Genomic DNA, 22,129 nt, shown 5'->3' with positions numbered 1-22,129 from the left:
TATGAGGAAATCTTTTATGAGAACCCTTTCTCCATAATGTACCAGTGAATAGTGATATAGGTTTTAACAGATCAAAACTAGTGTTCCATGTCGGATGCATCAATTATTCTGTGTATTTGCTTCCCAACTTATGATAGAATTAGTACAAACAGTACTTAGGCACTCCAACCATACATGTATGAGGATAAAGGCTGAAACTTGTTAACAATATTTTCCCTTAACGAACCCTTTCTAAATTTGTCAATAGAACCTATTTTTTTTTTGGTCCGTTTAAAAAAGAATGAACCCTTTCTAAATTTGGTAACAATTTAGCTTAAAGTTACAACTTTACCCTTAATGAGAAACTTTTATAACCACACAAATACTCTGGGCCCCATTTGGACTTGTTTAGGATCACAAATTCCAAAAGTCTTTATTTTTTTCTTAAACTCCGTGCCCAGTCAAATATTTTCTTTTTTGGCACTTGTAGGAGCACTCTGTAATATTACTTTATTTAATATGCTTCACTCCAACAATTTTAGTTTCATGAATAGTTTGCAGTATCTCCATTGTCTGGGCTAGCAACTTGCACGCCTTCTTGTCCTCTCAAAGCGATCGTCTCTTTTCTCTTTCGACAGGTAATTCCTTGATATCTTCGAATATTTATTGTTACTTTCTTCCTGAAATTTTCTATCAAGTGCTCAAGAAAGTAGCAAATTCGAAGTGATTAAAAGAAAATTATCTGCCTGAAACGTTGCTCATGTTGGCAAAAAAAAATACTACTTCATATAAGATAATGTCACTCCTTTGAACAAGGACAAGGCTTTACACCGTCTCTAAGTATAAGATTTTACTTTTATCTGAGGCAAAGACCATTACACTGTCTGAGTCAAAGATTTATTTTGTCTGAATCGAAGATAATTACATCGTCTGAGCTAAAGACTTTATTTTATTTGAAGCGAAGACCATTACACCGTCTAAGCTAATGACTTCATCTTGTTTGAAGATTTAACTTCATTTTATCTAAGGCATAGACTATTACACCGTCTAAACCAAAGATTTTCCTTTATCTTAGGCAAAGATTATTACAACATCTAAGCCAAAGATTTATTGTCTGAAGCGAAGATCATTACACCGTCTGAGCTAAAGACTTCATTTTATTTGAAGCGAAAACCATAACACCGTCTAAGCTGAAAACTTTACTTCATCCGAAGCAAAGACCATTACACAGTCTGAGCCAAATATTTTACTTTGTCTGAAGCGAAGGCCATTACACCGTCTGAGCTAAAGATTTCATTTTATTTGAAGTGAAAATCATTACACCGTCTAAGCTGAAAACTTTACTTCATTCGAAGCAAAGACCATTACACAGTCTGAGCCAAAGATTTTACTTTGTCTGAGGTGAAGACTATTACACAGTCTGAGCTAAAGATTTTACTTTGTTTGAGGTGAAGACCATTACACCGTTTGAGCCAAAGATTTTACTTTATCTGAGGTGAAGACTATTATACTGTCTGAGCCAAAGATTTTTTTATTTTTCTCTGAGGTGAAGATCATTACACTGTCTAAGCCAGATATTTTCTTTGTCTGAGGTGAAGACCATTATACCGTCTGAGCCAAAGATTTTGCTTTGTCTGAGGTGAAGACCATTATACTGTCTGAGCCAAAGATTTTACTTTTTCTGAGGTGAAGACCATTACACCGTCCGAGCCAAAGATTTTACTTTGTCTGAGGTGAAGACCATTACACCGTCTGAGCCCAAAATTTTACTTTATAAGAGGCAAGGTATATTACACCGGCTAAGCTGAAGACTATATTCTGTAAAGGCAAAGACAACCATCTAAGCTGAAGACTTTACTTTGTCCGAGGCTAAGACCATTACACCGTCTAAGCTGAAGATTATATTTTGTCCAAGGCGAAGACCACCGAAGATAATTATAGAGTCTAACTTGCATATTTTACTTTACCGCCAAAAAGATTTGACCTTTTGGTGCAAATGAACGAAAACTCGTCATCATTTCAAGATGCAAGAATTAGAGATTGTATGAAGCATGAAAAAAAACTAACCACCAAGAATATCTCTTCAATTTCAATCTTCACAGGTAATTTTATGATTTTTTTTATATAGATATGTTTCTCCTTCCTTTCTCCTTCATAGTCGAAGAATTCTTTTTTACTTGGAGATATACTGAAGCTTCCAACTAAAGAATTGAAGGCCATATCAATTTGAAGATTTCAAGACTATTATGGGGGCTTCTTATTGGCTTTCAGTTGAAGACTTGGTGCTTGGAAGAATTTAACTTGCATATTTTAACTTGAAGACATGACAGACTTGAAGGGTTTTACTTGAAGACTTCAACTTGAAGACTTAGTGGATTTGGAGACTTCAACTTAAAAATTTTGCAGAATTGAAGACTTCAACTTTTGGCGAATTCGAAAGCATCAGCTTGACTTGGTGAATTTGAAGACCTTAACTCAGTTTGTGGACTTCCCAAAATTGAAGATTTTAACTTAAAGATTTGCCGAATTCGAAGGTCTCATCATCACTTAGCAGATTTGAAAAATTCAGAAGACTTGGTGGACTTGAAGACTTCAACTCGAAGATTTAGGTAGATTTTAAGAATTCAACCTGAAGGTTAAAATATAAGAGTTAAACTTGAAGATGTAGCCACTTTGAAAAATTCAACTTGGAGACGTGCCAGACTTGGATAGTTGAAGACTTAGGGGATTAGAAAAATTTAACTCAACTTCAACTTGAAGATTTAGCATTCTAGAGACTTCTAATACTTCATATAGAAAATATGAAGAATTCAACTTGACAACTTAGCAAATTTGAAGAATTCAACTCAAAGACATGACGACCTTGAAAACTTTGCAGCCTGTTAAAGACTATAATTGTCTCGAAGATATCAATCTCGGTGAAGAGGATTAAGTCATTATGCAGTTTATAACAAGTGAGTTTTTTAATACTTTATGAATTTGAAGACTTGGCGGACTTGAAAATTGCAACTTTAAGATCTAGCGGACTTGAATACTTCAAATTGATGATGTAATAGACTTGACAAAATCAACTTGACCTAGAATTGGAGCTTTCAACTTGAATATTTAGCCTTTTATTAAAGAAACTACAATCATTCCATCAAAGGTCCTCAATTTGATATGGAGGGCTTTCCCCCATTGAGCCATCAAGATAAGATAGAGAGTTCAACGAAAGAATACATGTACACCTAATTTTCAAGTGTCAATCAAGTGAATTATATTCCATCGTACCTCATTTGTATAATGCCTTGGGTAATATGTATTTTTGAACTCATATGACTGAACTTAGAATGAAACTCTAAGATGTCTACGTACCTTGGTGAAGATGATCAAGTCATTCTGTAGTTCGAAATGGGTGATTTTTTTTGCGTCCTAACTTTTGCATAGGCCACCTCTTTCGAGGTTTTCAACCTAGCGGACTTTATTTTTTTGGATGTCCTAACTTTTGCCTAAGCCGTCTCTTTTGAGGTTTTCAACCTAGTAGACTTTTTTTTGGACCGTGCACAGTTTATACTCTTGCAGGCCAGGAGTAACATGAAGTTTATGCTCATGCGTTAAGGAGCGTATCTGTTTTCTTCAAGGATAGTATCTCTTCATGAATTTTCCATTGATGGGGCCAATCCGCAAACCTTCTAAGTCAACTATCTTGTAAGCGCCACTTAAGTATACCTCTTGTACAATATATGGTCCATCCCACTTAGCAGAGAATTTGCCCGCAGATCGACGAGAGGTAATAATAGGCCTTTTGACCACAAGAACTTGGTCACCCACTTGGAAAGATCTAAGGCGCACCCTTTTGTTAAAAGATCGAGACATGCGAGCTTGATAACATTCAAGGCTTTGTTGAGCTTCTAGCCTCTTTTAATCAAGAGCTTCCAATTCTTCAAGGCGTAACCGAATATTTTCTTCATCAGTGAGTCCTTATTGAATGACAAGCCGCAATGATGGGATTTGACGCTCAAGTGGAAGGACCGCTTCAACTCCATTAACAAGTGAATAATGAGTCGCTTGCGTTGGTGTGCGATATGTGGTCCTGTATGCCCAAAGAGCTTCTTCCATCCATTCATGCCAATATCTCTTAGACTTAGAGACAACCTTTTTCAACAAGTTGTAGAGCATCTTGTTAAATGCTTCAGCAAGTCCACGGCAGCAACATAAATACATGGAGGAATTATGTTGCTTGAAGTCAAAAAGATCACATATTTTATTCATCAACTTATTATCAAATGCTTACCATTGTCTGTCAATATATATCGAGGAATGCCAAAGCGGTATATAATATTGACTCGGATGAAGTTAGCCACATTTTCCTTCTTTACTTCCTTAAGAGAAACAACTTTAACCAACTTCGAGAAGTAATCAATTACGGCCAAAATGTATAGATGTCCACTAGAAGACTTTTGCAATGGACCAACAACATCCAAATCCCAAGCATCAAATGGCCAAGAAGCAACAGTTGGGTGTAATACTTTAGGTGGTTGATTCATGAAGTTAGCATTGAATTGGCAAGCTTTACACCTTCGAACATAATCTAAACAATCTTTCACCATGGTTGCCCAATAATACCCCATTCTTTTTATGTGGAAGTGAAGTTTTAGCTCAGATTGATGCGCACCACATACTCCAGAATGTGCTTCTTACAGGGCTTGAAGGGATTTATTAGCCCCCAAACAACGTAGGAGTACTCCATCAAATGATTGTCTGTAAAGTGTATTCTTATAATAAAGAAAACGAGGGGCTCTCCTTCGGATTTCTATCTTTCTTCGGGGATTTTCCGGTAATATCCCATAACAAAGATAATCAATTAACGGTTGTCGCCAATCTTCAATTTCAACCTCAAGAACGGAAGCAATATGCTCAACTTCGCTTTCTTCTTCCTCATAGTCATTTGGTGGAGGAACTACCCATATTTGGCAAACAGTGACTTGTGTCTGATCAGGCAAAGATAATATAGAAGCTAAGGCTGCTAATGCATCAACTCTCTTATTTTCCTTTCTCGTCACGTGTTGAATAGTTACCTCTCCAAGCCAACTTACCAATCTTTGAGCATATTTGTGATATGGAACCAACTCTGGCTTCTTGACCTTATAACTACCCAAAATCTGATTGATCACTAATTTGGAATCTCCAAAAACTTGTAATTGTAATTGCCTGATATCCACAGCCATTTCAAGCCCAAGTATGAGCGCTTGATATTCAGCAACGTTATTGGAGCACCGTTGTGTCAAAGTGAAAGAATAGGGAAAAACTTCTCCTTGAGAAGTGATTTACACTATTCCAACGCCAGCTCCTTCACGATGTGCAGCGCCATCAAAATACATATTCCAAGGAGGCTGAATTTCTATGACCATTGCATCTTTATCAGGCAATTCATCAAACAACTCCCAATCATCTAGAATCGGATGGTCAGCTAGGAAGTCTGCTAATGCTTGTCCTTTTACTGCCTTTTAAGGAACATACACAATTTCAAATTGTTGAAATTGGAGGTACCACCTTGCTAATTGATCGTTTAGGACTGGTTTAGACATGACAAACTTGATAGGGTTCGCTCTTGAGACGAGTTGCACAATGTGAGCTTGGAAGTAATGCTTTATCTTTTGAATAGAGAAGACAAGTTCCAAACATAACTTATCAATAGGAGAATACTTGAGCTCATTCAGCGTCGTCATCCTACTCAAGTAATAAAGCGCATTTTCTTTGCCTTCATTGTTTCCTTGAGCGAGAAGCGCTCCTACTGACCTTTCCTGTGCTGAAATATATAATATTAATGGCTTTCCAGGTATGGGGGGTGCTAGTACTGGAGGTTTCATTAGATAAGACTTAATGCTTTCAAAAGCATTTCTGCAAGCTTGGTCCCATTCAAAAGGAATCCTTTTCTTCATGAGGCGACTAAATGGTTAGCATCTTCCATGCAGATTCGACATAAATCTTCTAAGATATGCCAACTTGCCTTTCAAGCTTGTTAAGTCATGAATATCTCTAGGCTTGGGCATTTGCAAGATAGCATCCACCCTAGCTTGATCAATTTCAATACATCGATGTCGAACAATAAAATCGAGGAACTTCCTAGAAGTAACTCCAAAATCTCACTTCAATGAATTCATTCTGAGTTGGTATTTCCAAAGCCATTCAAATACCATCCTCAAATCTTGCAAGTGATCATCTTTCTTCCTTGACTTTACCACTACGTCGTCAACATAACACTCTACATTTTTATGAAGCATGTCATCAAAAATATTTTGCATGGCACATTGATATGTAGCACCAGCATTCTTCAAACCAAAAGGCATTACCTTGCAGCAGTATATACCTTTAGGGGTGCGAAAGGCAGTAAGTTCTTCGTCCTTCGGTGCCATGCGAATTTGATATTATCCAGATGAACCATCCATGAAAGACATCGTCTCGTATCCAGTTGTTGCATCAATCATGAGCTCAGGGATAGGAAGAGAAAATACATCCTTAGGACAAGTGTTATTTAGTTCTCTAAAGTCAACACAAACTCGGATTTGGCCATTCTTCTTTCTTACAGGGACGATGCTTGAAATCCATGTAGGATATTTAACTTTATGAAAAAAACCAGCCTCAATAAGCTTGTTAACCTCGGTTTCAATCAAGGGAACCAGTTCAGGTCTGAAGCGACGTTGTGCTTCCTTTACAAGACGAGCACCTCGTTTGATAGCAAGATGATGAACAACCACCTTGGGGTCTAAACCTGGCATTTCTTTGTAGCTCCAAGCAAATACGTCTTTGAGCTTCTTAAGTAGCTCAATATATTTGCTCTTTTCATTACCAGTTAGAGAGGCACTTATATATGTGGGCTTTGGATCTTCAACTACTCTGAGATTGACTCCTTTTAGTGCATCAACCGTTGTCTTCACCCCTTCTTCAAGCTCTGGTGGTGCATCTTTAGCGTCTTCATCCTCTTGAGGATCACCATCATTGAAAGATATGTGATGGCATACATGAATATCAAGACACTTTTCCTCGACTTCCGTATAATATGAAGCATTTTGTTCATCATGAATGGTGATATGATATGATGACCCTACACTTTCTTCATCTTCCTCCCGTTCTCTAGTGTGTACTATAGTATGAGCCTTTTCTTTGAGGGTCTTTTTCGCACGAAACTACAAGTTTGGTCTCTCGCCTCATTCTAGAAGGAATTTGACTTAGGCAGTCTGTGGTCAAAATCTCCTTTTTAGCAAAGATAGGTGCTCCAATCCTTTTATCACCTCCATGACGCTTGTTTTCTTTCTTAAGTGGTCCCAACCTATCAAAGACTGAGGTCCTTGGCTTCGTAAGTCGATAAAACATAGACGGATTTTTATTAAGCGTCGTAGACACTTCTTTAGCAGTTAGTTACAACTTGCCCTTTTAATGGAGATACGGATTGGCGTGTTTGTAACCTAATCCTTCATGTGATTGCTTCAGTGGGTACCCTTTCTCCATCATCATCTCTTTGAGTAGGGTTTGAATCTTCAGGCGAGAGCTTTCCTAACTTGAATGGTTCATTAGGATCATATCCAGCTTTTGCTAACAACATGTAGGCGTTTGGGTCAAAGCCCTCATCCGTGCGCTTTGCAGGAAGTGCTAGATTTAGAAGCGAATTGTGGCTTGATGATTTGACAAACCCTTTAAGCAACTTTGTAGACGACTTAATCGCATCAATTCGCTTGATAGGAAAGGTCAAGTCTCCTAACACCTTACCTTGTAGTTCAGAAGATGGATCTTTGACCTTCCTTGCCTTTGGGACATAACGAAGAACATGAGTCACTTTCTTACTCGAAGATGCCTCATTCATCTTGTTCCTATCATGAAGCACCTAATCTTTTTCAACTGTAATCTTTTCCTTGCTAGTTGTGACATCAACCTTCTTTACAACACTTTTGGTCAACATCACATCATCAACCTTAACCTCTTTTGAGACGTAATTCTTTAAGTAGAATTTTGCATCGACAAAGTATGATTCAGCCTCGGTAAAGGGCTTATCATCAGCAACTATCTTCTTTTCGACCCCACCTTGACAGTATTTCAAGCATTGATGGTAGGTGGATGAAACCACTTTGTTCTCGTGTATCCATGGCCTTCCCAACAAGATATTATATGAGGTTTTTGTATCAATCACGTGCATCCATGCACTCAAATGCAAATCTCCCATATTTATTTCCAATTTGATAGCCCTATAGCTCTTTTCCCCCTTGATTGAACCCTTGCATCATCAAACGACTTTCACATAGTTCATCCATCGGTATGCCAAGCTCTTTGACAGTACGAATTGGGAGAATATTGGCGCTAGACCCCTTATCGATCAAGATTCTACTTATTCTCTGTTCTCTCACAAATCCATCCATAAATAGGGGGCGATTATGGTGTGTTTCGCCAAGCAAAAGATCATCATTAGTAAATGTTATTTTTGCATCACAAATGCCCACTTCTTTAGAATTACCAGTGAGTTTTTCAAGCAAGGGAGGTCGCAGCAATGATGGATTTTCCTTCTTTATCTCTTCTTCAACTATCTTACAACATGAGGCCTTGATATATTCACATGAAGCTCGCGGGTGTAACCAGCTTCGCAGGAATTTCTCCAATGTCACTGGACGACGTAGCCTTTGATAGTGATTCTCCGCCATTTTTGCTTTCTTCCAGTTCTTCTTTATCATTTTCTTCTTGGGTCTTTTCACCATTTTTACCCTAGTCAACTGCTTATTTGACCCCCTTTGTGAATTTGTCTTGTAGTGTCTCCGCTGAGTCACAAGAATCCAATCTTCATCATTAGTTTGATCATCACGTGATTCACCTTTCTCTTGAGATCTTTCCTCCACTATTAGTTTATACGCCATAGGGAGAAGCAATGGTTTGGTCATATCAATAGGTTCAAAGTCACCAAATTTAATCATATTTGGTGATGATGCAGTTTGGATGTCATCACATTCATGTGCTTTGACAAAATTGCAAAGGACAATGGGATCAAGTGAACCAAAAACGAAAGAGACTTGATTCGAACTGTCTTTCTCATCCTCAAGCAAGATTTTTCCTTCAGTGGCCAAGTCCATGACTTTCTCCTTGAAGACAAAGCACTTTGCAATAGGGTGGCCAATCAACCGATGGTACTTGCAATAATTTGGATCATTAGTCTTTCCAGCTTCGTCTAGCCGTTTCATTTCGGGTAACTCAATGAGTTCTTCAAAAATTGCTGGGACATCGGAGTCCAAGAATGGATATTCTTTCGCTTGCATTTCCTTCAGAGTTAAATTTCGTCCAACTTTATCCTATAAGGACGTTGTCTTCATACTTTGCTTCTTAATCACTTTTGTAGTGACCTTTAGTGGTAAGGCATTAACATTCATTGATTCCTTGCTCTCAGACTTCGGCAAAAACTTGTCTCCTTTCTTTATTTCTTGTTTATCCTTCACTTGCGAGGTTCATAAATAGGTGGCCCTTGATTTCCACTTGAAGACATACTTAGCTCCATATCATGAGCACGTGTAGCCAATTCTTCAAAAGACTTAGGCTTGATACCCTGCAGGATGTAGCGAAGTCCCCAATACATTTCTTGGATACACATTTCTATTCTAGAAGCTTCACTAAGTCTGTCTTTGCAGTTGAGGCTTGCATTCCTCCATCGATTGATGAAATCAACAACTGGTTCATCCTTCCACTGTCGTGTGTTTGTGAGTTCAACCATGCTTATGGTTCGCCTTGTGCTATAGAAGCGGTTGAGAAATTCATGTTTAAGTTGCTCCCAGCTATCGATGAAACCAGCCTCGAGATCAGTGTACCAATAAAAAGCATTTCCTTTTAAGGAACGGACAAACTGCTTGATAAGATAATCTCCATAGGATCCAGCGTTATTACAAGTTTTAACGAAGTGTGCAATGTGTTTCTTCGGATTTCCTTTACTATCAAATTGTTGAAACTTTGGGGGCTGATAACCTGCAGGAATTTTCAAACTATCAATTCTTGTAGTGTATGGCTTTGCATATGGGAGAGAAGACTTGGCAGCAACATCGTACTTATCTTTGATGGTTCCCATAGTGAAGTCTTTCAATTGGTCAATGGGAATAACCCCGTCAGATGAAATCTGAAATTCTTTAGGAGCCGTTGTCTGCCTTGCAGATGAGTCTCCTTTATCTTGTATCATCGGGAGCTTTCCAGGTACATGACTTGAATCTCCCTCCTCCATGCTTTCAACTCTATCTGTTAGCTTGGCAATTTGATTATCTTGATCTTGCATATGCTTCGTTAACCCTTCAATTGCCTTTGTTAAATTTGCGAGTTGTTCTTCAATAGTTGAGGTACTAGTCATCATTGCTTGGATAACCGTCGTGGATGGTGGAGCAAAGCACGGATTTTCTCTTACACCATACTTTGAGTGGAACAACTCACGTGGAGTACTTGGAGCAGATCCGGTGATCAAGACATCATCATCGCCCTGTGTGATGAGATTCTTAGATCTAGAAGGGCTAAGTAGAGCCAATGTCTTTTTAACAATTTCAACAATGTTTGCTCCTTCTTCCAATTTAGTTGGAAATGAACTTGCCCCCTTTGAGGATTGAAAATCAAAGATAGGAACCGATGCAGATGGCATTTGAAATGCTTTTTGTCCCAACAAGTTTGCTTTGTTCCTAGTGACAGGTCCTACGCTTTCCATAGTAGCATCCAACAAGTTTTCCACATCATATGAAAACTTGGAATCCGTGGCCTTAGCAGTAGTGAGTTTGAAGTTGATCTTCTTAGGAGCCATTTCTGTGTTCTTGAAATTTGGTAATTTGAAAAGATGAGAGGTAGAGATGGTCCCACTGGGCGTGCTAGAAATTTGTAACAACAAATTTTCGCGTCGAGAAAAATAAATAATCAAGACTAGAAAATTGCGTAAAAAATGTAGTATTTGATTTCAATAAATGAAAGTGTTACAATCTCTATGGTATTCCTCTAATTCTTCAAGAATGTAAAGTATCTTAATGAGCTTGACTTTGATTTGATTTAAGGGCTTGTAAAGCTTGATCTTGAATCTCCTCCTTGAACTTGAATTTGTGTTTGATCACGAACAAGTAATTTGATCTTGAATGCCTTGGTATTTGATTTGGCTTCGTTCTTGAACTTGAACTTGTAGCTTGAGTGCTTGAACTTGTAGCTTGTAGAGAAATCTACGATGTCTGATCCACGAGCTCTCTTTGCTTCTTGTTATCACTTCTGGTGTCTTCTAGCTTTATGAAGACCTCTATTTATAGTTGTAGGGGTGATGTGGCTCTGCGATTTGATTGGTCCGTTTGAACTGACCAATACCAGCCAAATGTTTAATTGGCTCATTTATTTGGCTTGGATTGCCACATTACTTGACACATAACATGATTTCATTGGCTCATTTATTTGTCTTGGATTGCCACATCACTTGACACATGTCATGATTTCATTGGTTCACTTATTTTGCTTGGATTGCCACATCACTTGACACGTCGCATGATAGTATTGGCTTGTTCTTTTGACTTGGATTGCCACTCACTTGACACGTGGCATGAGCCTGAGCTTTAAGATGGGCTAATAGCCATTTGGACCTTGGGATACTGAACTGGGCTTATCATTTAATTTATAGTCCAATTAAATGGACTAGCCCAACACATGTATTGGATTTAAATAATTAGCCCAATTTACTAGCCACAATATTTGTTTGGACTAATATCTTTAATTTAATACGGTCCAAATTATTTTGTAGATTTAAATCCAATAAAATTTAAATGCTTACAGAGGCAACGCAGCTTTACTGCTTTCTTTTATTTTTGCTTTTTTTATTGTATTATTTTTGTAGTGTTGTTTTATTTTGTATGATTTTGATCATAGGGAGCAAAGCCATAGGAAGCGTGCAAGTGAGCCATATGGTTGAAATTGAGTGTGAGGTACCCACACAAAGGATCATACCTGGGAGAGTTTGAGTATCCCATGAGCTGCTAATTCTTCGGCCTTTGGCCTACCAGGGAGTCTCTTTTACCCTTTTATTATTTATAGTGTGTATTGAGGACATTGCACAATTTTAAGTGTGGGGTGAGGAGATTGTCTAGTTGATTTTCTGTGCTATCTTAGCTTAGTTGTAGTACTCGTCAAAAAAAAAATATTTGGACTTTTCCCGACGATGGATCTCCTAGACAGTTTTCTTGAGGGATTTAAGTCTAAAGAAAAAGGACAAAAAGATTTTCTTTGTAGGTAGTGTAGCAATTCCCCCTTGATTTTTCTTTGTGTCGCGGTTCTTTTCCAAAGGTTTTGTTTGAACCGGGTGTAGTTAGTTTTTATTTTTTTAGAAGTAGCAAACCTTGTGCTATGTTTTGAATTGAAGCAATATCTCTTGACTTTGTTATGCCTTGAGAATAATGAGTACTTTAGTTGTGACGCTTAGGCTCAGTTTTTGACTCTTGTATAAGTACCTTAAATTGTACGATCTTAACTTTGCTTAACTTCTTTGACTAGATTGTCTTGATGAGTCCAATCCTAAGTGAGTTATGTGCCATGTGTGTGTAAGGTTTTGTGTTATTCCGTGCATTGCATTTGATGTCTAGAACTTGCCCCGTGTGTTTGCAAAGCGAAATAGTAGTTTTGTTCAATCAATCTTGGAAGTGATAGGCATTTCTTTGTTGAGCCATATATATATTTTACCCACCTAATTGTTATGTATCATAGTTAACCTCTTTGAGCCTGTAATCCTGTTTCTTTGGAAACCACATTACAAGCCTTACCCATTTGTTTGAATTAACTATCTATTTGAACCTTTTCACCTCTCATGAGCACTTGAATTATTATGAACTTTGTAAAAGTTAAAGTGCGAGGTGGTTGGTTTGGCTTTTGAGTAGAACTAATGAAATAAGGAGAAAGGTGCAGTGTTTTGAAAAAAAAAAGTAAGAGCCACTTGAAAAGAGAAAATAAAAATAAAAATAATAGTTGTATTGTTGTGCAAATATTCTTTGATAGTGGTGACTCTTGATGTAATTGTGCTTAAAGATGTGGGGAGTCAATATATATATTAATGTGAGGGTGGAGTTATGGTTTGACATAAGTATGAGGTTTTAAATGTTAAAGTGTATGTATTAAAGTTCTTAGGGAGGTATCGTCACTATTATATCTAAATGTATCCTATCTGACCCGCAACCTACATTACAACCAAATAAAGTCCTACTTGATCCTAGACTGAATGAGCTCAATTAGTAGAGCAGTACACTACGGGCAAGTCTATGGTGCATCTTTTGTGGCATATGAATGTTATTTCTGAGAGTGAGTGAATTCTTTCTATCTTGAGTTCCTAAGTGTTCTTAAATTTTATTATGTGGAACTACTTTCTTTTGTTGTGTGAGGGCACTTGATTCATGAAGGAAATGTAATTTCAGTGACCTCTATGTTAGAGTAAGTGGGTGAGTTGTGAATAATGCGTGGTACTTGTGAGTCAAATCTTGAGGTGAGGATGTTACACTTTTGTACTTAATCTATTTTAAATATTCTTGGTGTGATGAGTTAGGAGAATTGTTTAAAAAGGTTGTGTCTATATAAAGTGTAGTTTGATTGCTCGAGGACGAGTAATGGTTTAAGTGTGGGGTGTTGATGATAGGCTATAATTGCGTATTTTAGTCGCTTATTACACTCTAATTTACTGCACTTTAATTGAGTTTGAGCTTTAATCGCTAGCGTTTTGCACTAAATATGTGTTTTATGCACTGTAGGATTAATTTCGATCTATGTAGGCATTATGGAATGAAATCGATTGATTTAGAGCTTTGAATTCTGAGTGAAAGACCAAGGAATCAAGCCGTGTTCGGGGATCAACAGATGATAGTTAAGAAGGATACAGAGAATCGAGCGGGCATACAACGTATTGTCTAGTAAAATACACCTAAATTTTCGCTCATATCTTCGTTTGGGCTCCACAATATATCGTTGGAAAGCTATTTGAAAGAGCTACAACTTTCATGTTTTACATTTTCGCAAATTCCAATTACTGCGGCACATGGGGCGCCGAAGGGTGCGGCGCAGCAGTGTAAAAGCTGGCCTGAAAAGAAAATGCAAGGCTGCTGATAATCTCCACTAGCGTGCCGCAGGGTGCGGCGCACCTGTACAAAATTTATAGAGCCAGAGTCCTATTTTGTGCAGGAAAGAGTGTTTCGTGTAGGTCCGACCCTACTTGGTATAAATATATATAAAAATGTTATTTTTGGGACTTTTGACACATCTTAGACCTAGGGAGAGCACAGAGCCGTTGTGGAGGTCGAGTTTCATCTTTTCTTCCACCAAACTTAGTAATTTTTATGTTTCTTTGTATGATTTGTTGTTTGGCTATCATGTCTATGTGGAGCTAAACTTCACGTTCTAATAGGGTTGTGGTTCTTTCACGACTATTGTTATTCAAATATTGATTTTGATTTCTTAGTTTATCTTATTGGTTTATTTATTCAATCCTGCGCTTAATTATTTAATTGCTTGATCACCAATTGAATGCTAAAATTGAACTCGAAAGTGATAATTCTAGATTGCATATATGATTGAGTAGAATAAGTTCTTGAACCTGGACATCGGGGAACAGATTCGAGGTTAGGATAGACATATACCTAATTGTCTTGCTCGGTTGATTTACAGGAATTATAAATGTGTTCTTGTTAGTTCTAACTCCATAGACATATAGGCGTTAGGTTATCTTGAATAGGCGAGTAAGAACTCGACAGATTCTTATGAGCAATATTAACCCTATTAACCAATAAACTAGATAAATTAGTTAGTCAATTTAATTGAAGAATACAATAGGAATGTTAGATAGTCCATGACCCTAGATCGTTTTCATAACATTGATAATATAAAAATTTGTTATTCCTTTGTTCAAAGTTCATTGTTTATATTTCTTTATTTAATTAGTTTAGCATCAAATACTTCTAGGCTAATCCTTGTTTAGATAGTTAGGAAAGTCTAATTTAGTTAATAGTTAATCACAAGTTCTTGTGGGTTCGATATCCGATTTCTAATCATTTTATTACTTGACGACCACGTATACTAGCATGTGTGTTTGGCAGCAACAAAATGCCACAATATTAGTCAATATTTACTGCTAATGAAGGAAATTTTCTTACTTTATGGAGTATTGTTTAATCCGGAATTAAACACTACTATGAAAGTTGTCTCCTCTAGAACCCTACCAATCTCTCCCCTTTCTTCAACCCCAATTCACGATGCCCCCGTTTTATGTTCGCGGTCGCCGTGAAATAGTGTGATGCGGAGAATTGAAAGGGGAAACTACCGGGGTGTTAGATTGCCCTAGAACTCTAAACATGACAGAAGGTCACCAAAATTTAGGCCGCCTTTTATAAACAATCGACTGCCATTTTTAATCTATTCTATGTAATTCTCAAATATCTGGTCGAAGATATTAAGATTTTGGTAAGTGTTTTTCCGTTCTAATCTGTTGTTCGCTGGATTGAATTTTTAGTTAACTGCCTTTAAAATTGTTGCTACCTTTTCTCTTATTTGCTTCGTATTCTGTTCATATCAACTGTTTGAACAAATGCTTTAGAGGATTAAATAAAAATTTAATGGGCTGGCTTTATTTTATTAACATGAGGTTAAAGCTTGCACTTTCTTTGATTCATCTTTTCATGTTGAAATGATTTTATACTAGTAGAGATGAGATTATTAACATTATTTGGCTGTTCAATTATTCTTACTGCTATAAAACCTTGAATCCATTTACTAATGCATCGAACGATGCAAAAGATAATAAATTAAATTATAGGACTATTTTTGCTTCAACTAGATAGTTTATTTGATATTTGTTATAACAAACTACTCTATATTGAGCCAATGAAATGGCACTCTGTAATCTAATTTATTTGTTTCTCTATAAAAGAGAAAATAACTGAATATTAAATTGATTTGAAATGTCTGATAAGATATAGATTACTAGTTTAATCTCGATCTTGGTATTTTTGACATGTTAAAACTTTTTTAACGTGTTGAACCTTTTAAATTACTGAATCATGTGATGCTGGTTCCAACAGAAGGATATTATATAGTAACTTGTCTTATGTTAGAGTTATTGCGGTTGTGTTTCATGGTGACTCTAATCCAAACAGCACGACAAATTAGATCGGAAAAGAATCTTGTAGATACTTGTTTGCGATGCTTGACCGGAAAAGAAGCTTGTAGATGTTTGTGAAAGGAAGGTAAATGACCATTACGATTATGTGTTTGATGATTTAGATTGTGGATGGTGTAGGGTATCTTGTAAATATCAGCTTTATTGACAAGTTGGATAAGGAACATTGATGTTAGGACTGAAATTGATCAATCATTCTGTTGAATTCAAGAGTAGAGAAGGAATTAGTAAGCATGTACAATGATACTAGAGATTGTTAGTTCCTTTCTACACTGTTAGGAGTTTCGGGTTCAAATATCTTGAGCTTTCTGCAAAATTATTATTATTTGCCACAAGTTGATTAAAATATCCATTTTGTCAAGGTGATGTTGATATCGTTTCTTTCTACATATGATACTTTAACACTGGAAACTAATACTTTTCATGTTATTTCTCTTTGATTTAGCTTATAGAAAGCATTATCCACCATTCTCGGGACAATGAAAATATGGCAATTAGAAAAAGATTGCAAGAGATGTTGTTCACCTAAACGGCTGCCTGAGAAGGGTACATCATCTGTGAAACACTTCCTACAGTTATATGTAACTCCATCTCTATTAGTGGAATAATCTTTTCCATAGCTAACGATGGTGAATTGATTTAGTTCTCTTAAGCTTGTACTATTGAATGTGGTTTTATGTTTTTTTGCAGATAGTAGCAGTCGCATGGCTCCTGTACTTCTTCAAGATATTATATGAGGTACAATCACTTTTTTTTTTTGGCTACTTGGTAGTTTTCCTAAATCAGTTTAGTAATGGTTCTTTTCTTTTTTTATTTCAGTTCTTGGAAGAAGAGTTAAGAGGAATGTGAGAGCAACTAATTCAGAGGAATCCTGGACTTGAGGAAAACATGAACACTAAATCTAAAACTATTACCAGTGTTCTTTTGGAACTTTCAAGGGAAAGTTTACGTAATTGAATGTTGAAGTAACTCTGTATTTGATTCATATTGTTTGTACTGTATCGGGAATTAAAGTATTGGAATGAGAGTCGATGTTACTTTGAATACATTATTGTTAATTAATTATTTTCTTTTAATATATTAATATCTTTGATTTAATATTTAGCCATGACCAAATTGTTTTCACATTCATATTAAAAGTCGAAAACTATAAAAAAATTCCGACATTTATATATATGTCGCAAACAAGATAGGTTAAGAACTCAAATTATTGACATTTGATAATATCATAACTAAATGTCACAAATTATTTGATGACATTAATTTAAATGTCGGGAATAAAAACAACATTGAAATTTCCGACATTTGATTTAAATGTACAATAAATGTCGGTAAGTGATTTTCTGACACTCAAGTGACTTGCGCCGACATTTATAAAATGTCGTTGTATGTCATATTTCTTGTAGTGATTTGGAGTGAAATATTTGAGTGGTGTTTGAAGGCTCTCTCTCTATATATAAACACACACATTATAACCGTGCTGTCCGAGCCTTGCTTGTGTGCACCTCGACTAATTTTATGGGATACTTATCATGTAACACGTAAGGCTTGGACAAATGGGAAAAAACCACCTAATATTTTAATTTTTCCTGGTTGTGATATTATTTCGAGCTTTGACATGTTGTAATAGGTGGAGAAGAAAAAGAGATGATGTTTTTATATGTTGACTTTGTCTTGCATAATAAGAATGAGATGAGAAGGCAAAGGGCAAATTCAAACCAAAGCAAATGATGAAACTGCCAATAACGTCTCACACGTATAGTGCATATACTAAATAGACCAAATCCAACATACAACACAAATATATACGTAAATAGTTTGTTACAAATTTCCATCTTCCTCTCCCCTTCCTCTTCCTCCATTTCACCTTTCAGCTCCCTTTTTGGCGTTCATTCTCTCTTTGAGGTCAGTTTATGCATCTTCATTTGTGCTACATCCTTTACTTTGAGCATGTATTTTTCTTGAACAAAAAATCTAAATACATTTTATGCTTTCATGCAATATTGTTACAAAACAAATTCTAACATCTTTTTTTTTTGTTTGTATCAGTCAGATCTCTGAGGGATCATCCAAACAATTGGCGATCCATGGATTTCTTTGATAAATTAAAGAATTGGATATTGGTTTATAGCTTGTTTCTTCAATGCGCTCGTGGATTTTATTTACCTGGTAGTTTCCCACACAAATATAATATTGGTGATCAATTATCCGTTAAAGTGAATTCCTTGACATCAATTGATACAGAAATACCTTATGGATATTATAGCTTACCTTTTTGTAAACCTTTAGAAGGTGTTAAGGATAGTGCTGAAAATTTAGGTGAGCTTCTTATGGGAGACAGAATTGAAAACTCACCTTATAGATTCAAGATGCACGTAAACGAAAGTGAAATATTTTTGTGTCAAACAAATGCATTATCAGCTGATGAATTCAAGGTTTTGAAAGAAAGGATTGATGAAATGTATCAAGTGAATCTGATTCTTGATAATCTTCCTGCAATTCGGTATATGAACAAAGATGGTTATTTTCTCAGGTGGACGGGTTATCCGGTTGGTATTAAGGTTAAGGATGTGTATTATGTGTTCAACCATTTGAAATTCACTGTGTTAGTTCACAAGTATGAGAAGAGTACTGTGCCAGGTGTGATTGGAGATGGAGATGGTGCTGAGTTAATTACAACGGACGATAAGTCTATCACAGATACACCAAGTTATATGGTTGTTGGATTTGAAGTTGTCCCCTGTAGTTTTCAACATACCACAGATTTGCTTAAGAATCTAAAACCATATGATAAGTTTCCTTCACCAATTAATTGTGACCCGGCAACAGTAGCCGTGATGATTCAAGAAGGCAAACCATTGGTATTTAGTTATGAGGTAAACTTTGTGGAGAGTGATATTAAGTGGCCATCAAGATGGGATGCATATTTGAAAATGGAAGGTTCAAAAGTTCATTGGTTTTCGATTCTTAATTCGATGATGGTTATAACATTCCTAGCAGGAATAGTGTTGATTATTTTCTTGAGGACTATTCGAAGAGATCTCGCTCGATATGAAGAGCTTGATAAAGAGGCTCAGGTTCAAATAAATGAGGAATTATCAGGATGGAAACTTGTTGTTGGCGATGTCTTTAGAGTTCCAGAGAACTCGACACTCCTTAGTATGATGGTTGCTGATGGATGTCGTATTTTAGGAATGGCAGTCGTGACAATATTATTCGCGGCTCTTGGATTTATGTCTCCAGCCTCTCGCGGCACACTTATTACTGGCATGCTTTTGTTCTATATGTTCTTAGGTATAATTGCTGGTTATGTTGCTGTTTGGCTTTTGAAGACACTGAATGCTGGTAATACCAATGGATGGTTTTCAATTTCCTGGAGAGTTTCTTTCTTCTTTCCTGGAATTGCATTTCTTATACTAACTGTTCTGAATTTCCTCTTATGGGGAAGTCATAGCACTGGTGCAATTCCTTTCACTACATACATTGTTCTGTTATTACTGTGGTTTTGCATTTCTATGCCTCTTACACTCATAGGTGGATATATTGGAACACAGGCTCCACATCTCGAGTATCCTTGTCGTAGCAATCAAATTCCTCGCGAAATCCCAGCAAATAGATTTCCTACTTGGTTGCTGGTAATTGGAGCAGGAACACTTCCATTTGGAACTCTATTCATTGAACTCTTCTTCATCATGTCTAGCATATGGCTCGGTCGTGTTTACTATGTGTTTGGGTTTCTATTGGTGGTACTGATCCTACTAGTGGTGGTTTGTGCTGAAGTTTCTTTGGTCTTGACTTACATGCATTTGTGTATGGAAGATTGGAGATGGTGGTGGAAATCATACTTTGCATCTGGCTCTGTCGCGATCTACATATTCTTCTACTCCATCAACTATCTTGTTTTCGATCTCAAGAGCCTCAGTGGACCTGTCTCGGCCATGCTCTACTTAGGTTACTCGCTTTTAATGGCTCTTGCTGTTATGCTAGCAACTGGAGCTATAGGTTTCTTGACGTCTTTCTTCTTCCTGCATCGTCTCTTCTCTTCAGTAAAAATTGACTGAAGTGACAGACTTGAGTTCCATTTTCAAGGTTTTTGCTCATGACATGAAGATCAAGTGGACACCAGAATTAACTATTTGCAAATTTTGCTAGCTTTATAGCTCTGTTTCCAATATGTTGTCATTACTGTTTCATACATTTGAAAGGTTTCTGAAATTTTTTGAGAGCGTGTATGAAGTAAGTTTCATACTAGCAATAATATATAGGAATTTGCAGGCACAACACATGACTTTTTGCAAAACATCTTTTAATGAACAGTTGAACACTTTCTTCCTAAGGGGCTGATGCATATAAGTCTCCACTAGAGTTTGTTGTTTCATTGCATATTCTTATGTGTTAGTTAATCATTAGTTTAATTGTAAATTTTCGCTTCTTTACCTGATTAACCTTTAAATCGTCATTGTTTTCCTTAGTTCTTATGTTAAACTTGACTAATTTCATTTCATTTGCGAATAATTCAATTGCATGTGGTATACTATATTCGATCAACAATAGTTTCTACAATTGTATTAGATCTTCACAACCATTATATATAAACATGTTAATTCTTTTTTTATCTTAAAGAATTTATTAGCTATACTTTCTATGCGGATTAAATTCTAATATGCATTGTGGCAAAGCTATTAGTAGAATGAACTATGCACATTTCTTTTGGTATATAAGATCCCATGAGAATTGAGATTGAGAGATGGATATTGCATAAAATACTGAAGGAAAGAACCATGATTTCAAGAGTAGAGTCCTTACATTTGATACTCATTGCCCTCTTTTGCTATTTTCTTTGCGTTCTACTATGTAATTAAAAAATTTTGAAAAAACTTCTTAACGTTAATTTTAGGAATGTGATATTGTTAGATTTTATTTTAATATACAACCACATATGTAATTTAATACGTTATATACCTAACATGCACGTTTTATTACCAAATTTCAAATAATGCTTTAACTGATTTGACTAGGGTGGCTATAGTGTTCGTATCTCCACAGTTCAGAGGGCAAACTAAAAACCCCAAAATTTTCCGGTACAGAGGTGAAATGCGTTTTCAGGTTAGGGATAACCGAATAATTTATATATATTATATTAAAAGCACGAAGGCCCTTAGCGAAATATCGTTCACCTTTTTTACCCTTTAAAACATAAAGTTCCCATTAGACAATATAGTAATTTAAGTATTATAAGATTTTTTGGTAAATTTTGGTAAATAATCTTGAATTACTTGCTATTAAACTTTGCCTTAATTATTTGTGTTAAATTTTCTTCACGTTTCTTATACAAGGAAACTTAATAAAAGAAATTCCTAATTTTCACTCTCATTAAATGACACTATCTCATTAAATTTGTTAGATTCCTTTTACTCTTTGGAGGATTAAATGAGTTATTATGTTTGCCTTAATTATTTGGTAAAAGTTTTCTTCACGAGTGTTACACAAGGAAAGTTTGGACTTGGGACTTAGATAGATTCCCTTTACATTTGGGACTTGGTAAAAGTTGGGACTTTGGTACACAAGGAAAGTTGGAGTATTAAATGTGCCTTAATATTTGGTAAAAATTTCTTCATGTTGGTTACACAAGGAAAGTTTGGACTTGGTTAAAATTCCTTCACGTTACCACTTATATTTTGTTAGAAGTCTTTATTATTTGGTAAATTTTTCTTGTCTTTTTGACCTATACACAAATTTACTTTAAATAATTCCTTTCATGTATCAAATTGTGTACCATAATACTTCTATAAAAGAAGCTACGATGTCACAATTTAATCGTCAAACTTCGCCCTATTCCAACATCACGATCTCGGGTTTTGTTTCTTTTACTAATATCAATATCTTTTGCTACTTTATATTTTGCAAGCACGTTTGCATGCACCGATTTTTAGTGTTGCATCAAGAAATTATCTTTAGTGTTGCATCAAAAAGTTTTTATTATATAATGTTTTG

The 22,129-nt window shown here is 36.1% G+C and overlaps 1 protein-coding gene and 1 long non-coding RNA gene across 4 annotated transcripts; both read left to right on the top strand.

Moving 5' to 3' along the window:
* The first annotated feature begins 520 nt into the window (after positions 1 to 520).
* Positions 521 to 17,213, top strand: LOC104219436 (uncharacterized). 2 transcript variants are annotated; one of them, XR_709276.2, is made up of 5 exons: positions 521 to 617; positions 11,857 to 15,420; positions 16,581 to 16,681; positions 16,826 to 16,873; positions 16,955 to 17,213. It is a non-coding gene; the product is annotated as an uncharacterized lncRNA (long non-coding RNA). The 2 variants fall into 2 exon arrangements; XR_011400318.1 differs by lacking the exon at positions 521 to 617 and adding an exon at positions 2,863 to 2,933.
* A 660-nt stretch (positions 17,214 to 17,873) lies between these two features.
* LOC104219435 (transmembrane 9 superfamily member 11-like) lies at positions 17,874 to 20,507 on the top strand. 2 transcript variants are annotated; one of them, XM_070150117.1, is made up of 2 exons: positions 17,874 to 18,040; positions 18,189 to 20,507. In XM_070150117.1, the coding sequence occupies exon 2, from the start codon at positions 18,223 to 18,225 to the stop codon at positions 20,194 to 20,196; it is 1,974 nt and encodes a 657-aa protein (XP_070006218.1). In that variant the 5' UTR covers positions 17,874 to 18,040; positions 18,189 to 18,222; the 3' UTR covers positions 20,197 to 20,507. The 2 variants fall into 2 exon arrangements, with proteins under 2 accessions (XP_070006218.1, XP_070006217.1); XM_070150116.1 differs by having other exon boundaries at positions 18,185 to 20,507.
* The last annotated feature ends 1,622 nt before the right edge of the window (positions 20,508 to 22,129 follow it).

This window comes from Nicotiana sylvestris, chromosome 6 (genome assembly GCF_000393655.2).
Source record: "Nicotiana sylvestris chromosome 6, ASM39365v2, whole genome shotgun sequence".
Lineage (NCBI taxonomy): Eukaryota > Viridiplantae > Streptophyta > Magnoliopsida > Solanales > Solanaceae > Nicotiana > Nicotiana sylvestris.
This window is presented reverse-complemented; position numbering and strand designations above follow the sequence as displayed.

Coding starts and splice junctions, on each gene's coding strand:
- LOC104219435 (XM_070150117.1), top strand. CDS start 18,223: ATGGATTTCTTTGATAAATTAAAGAATTGGATATTGGTTTATAGCTTG.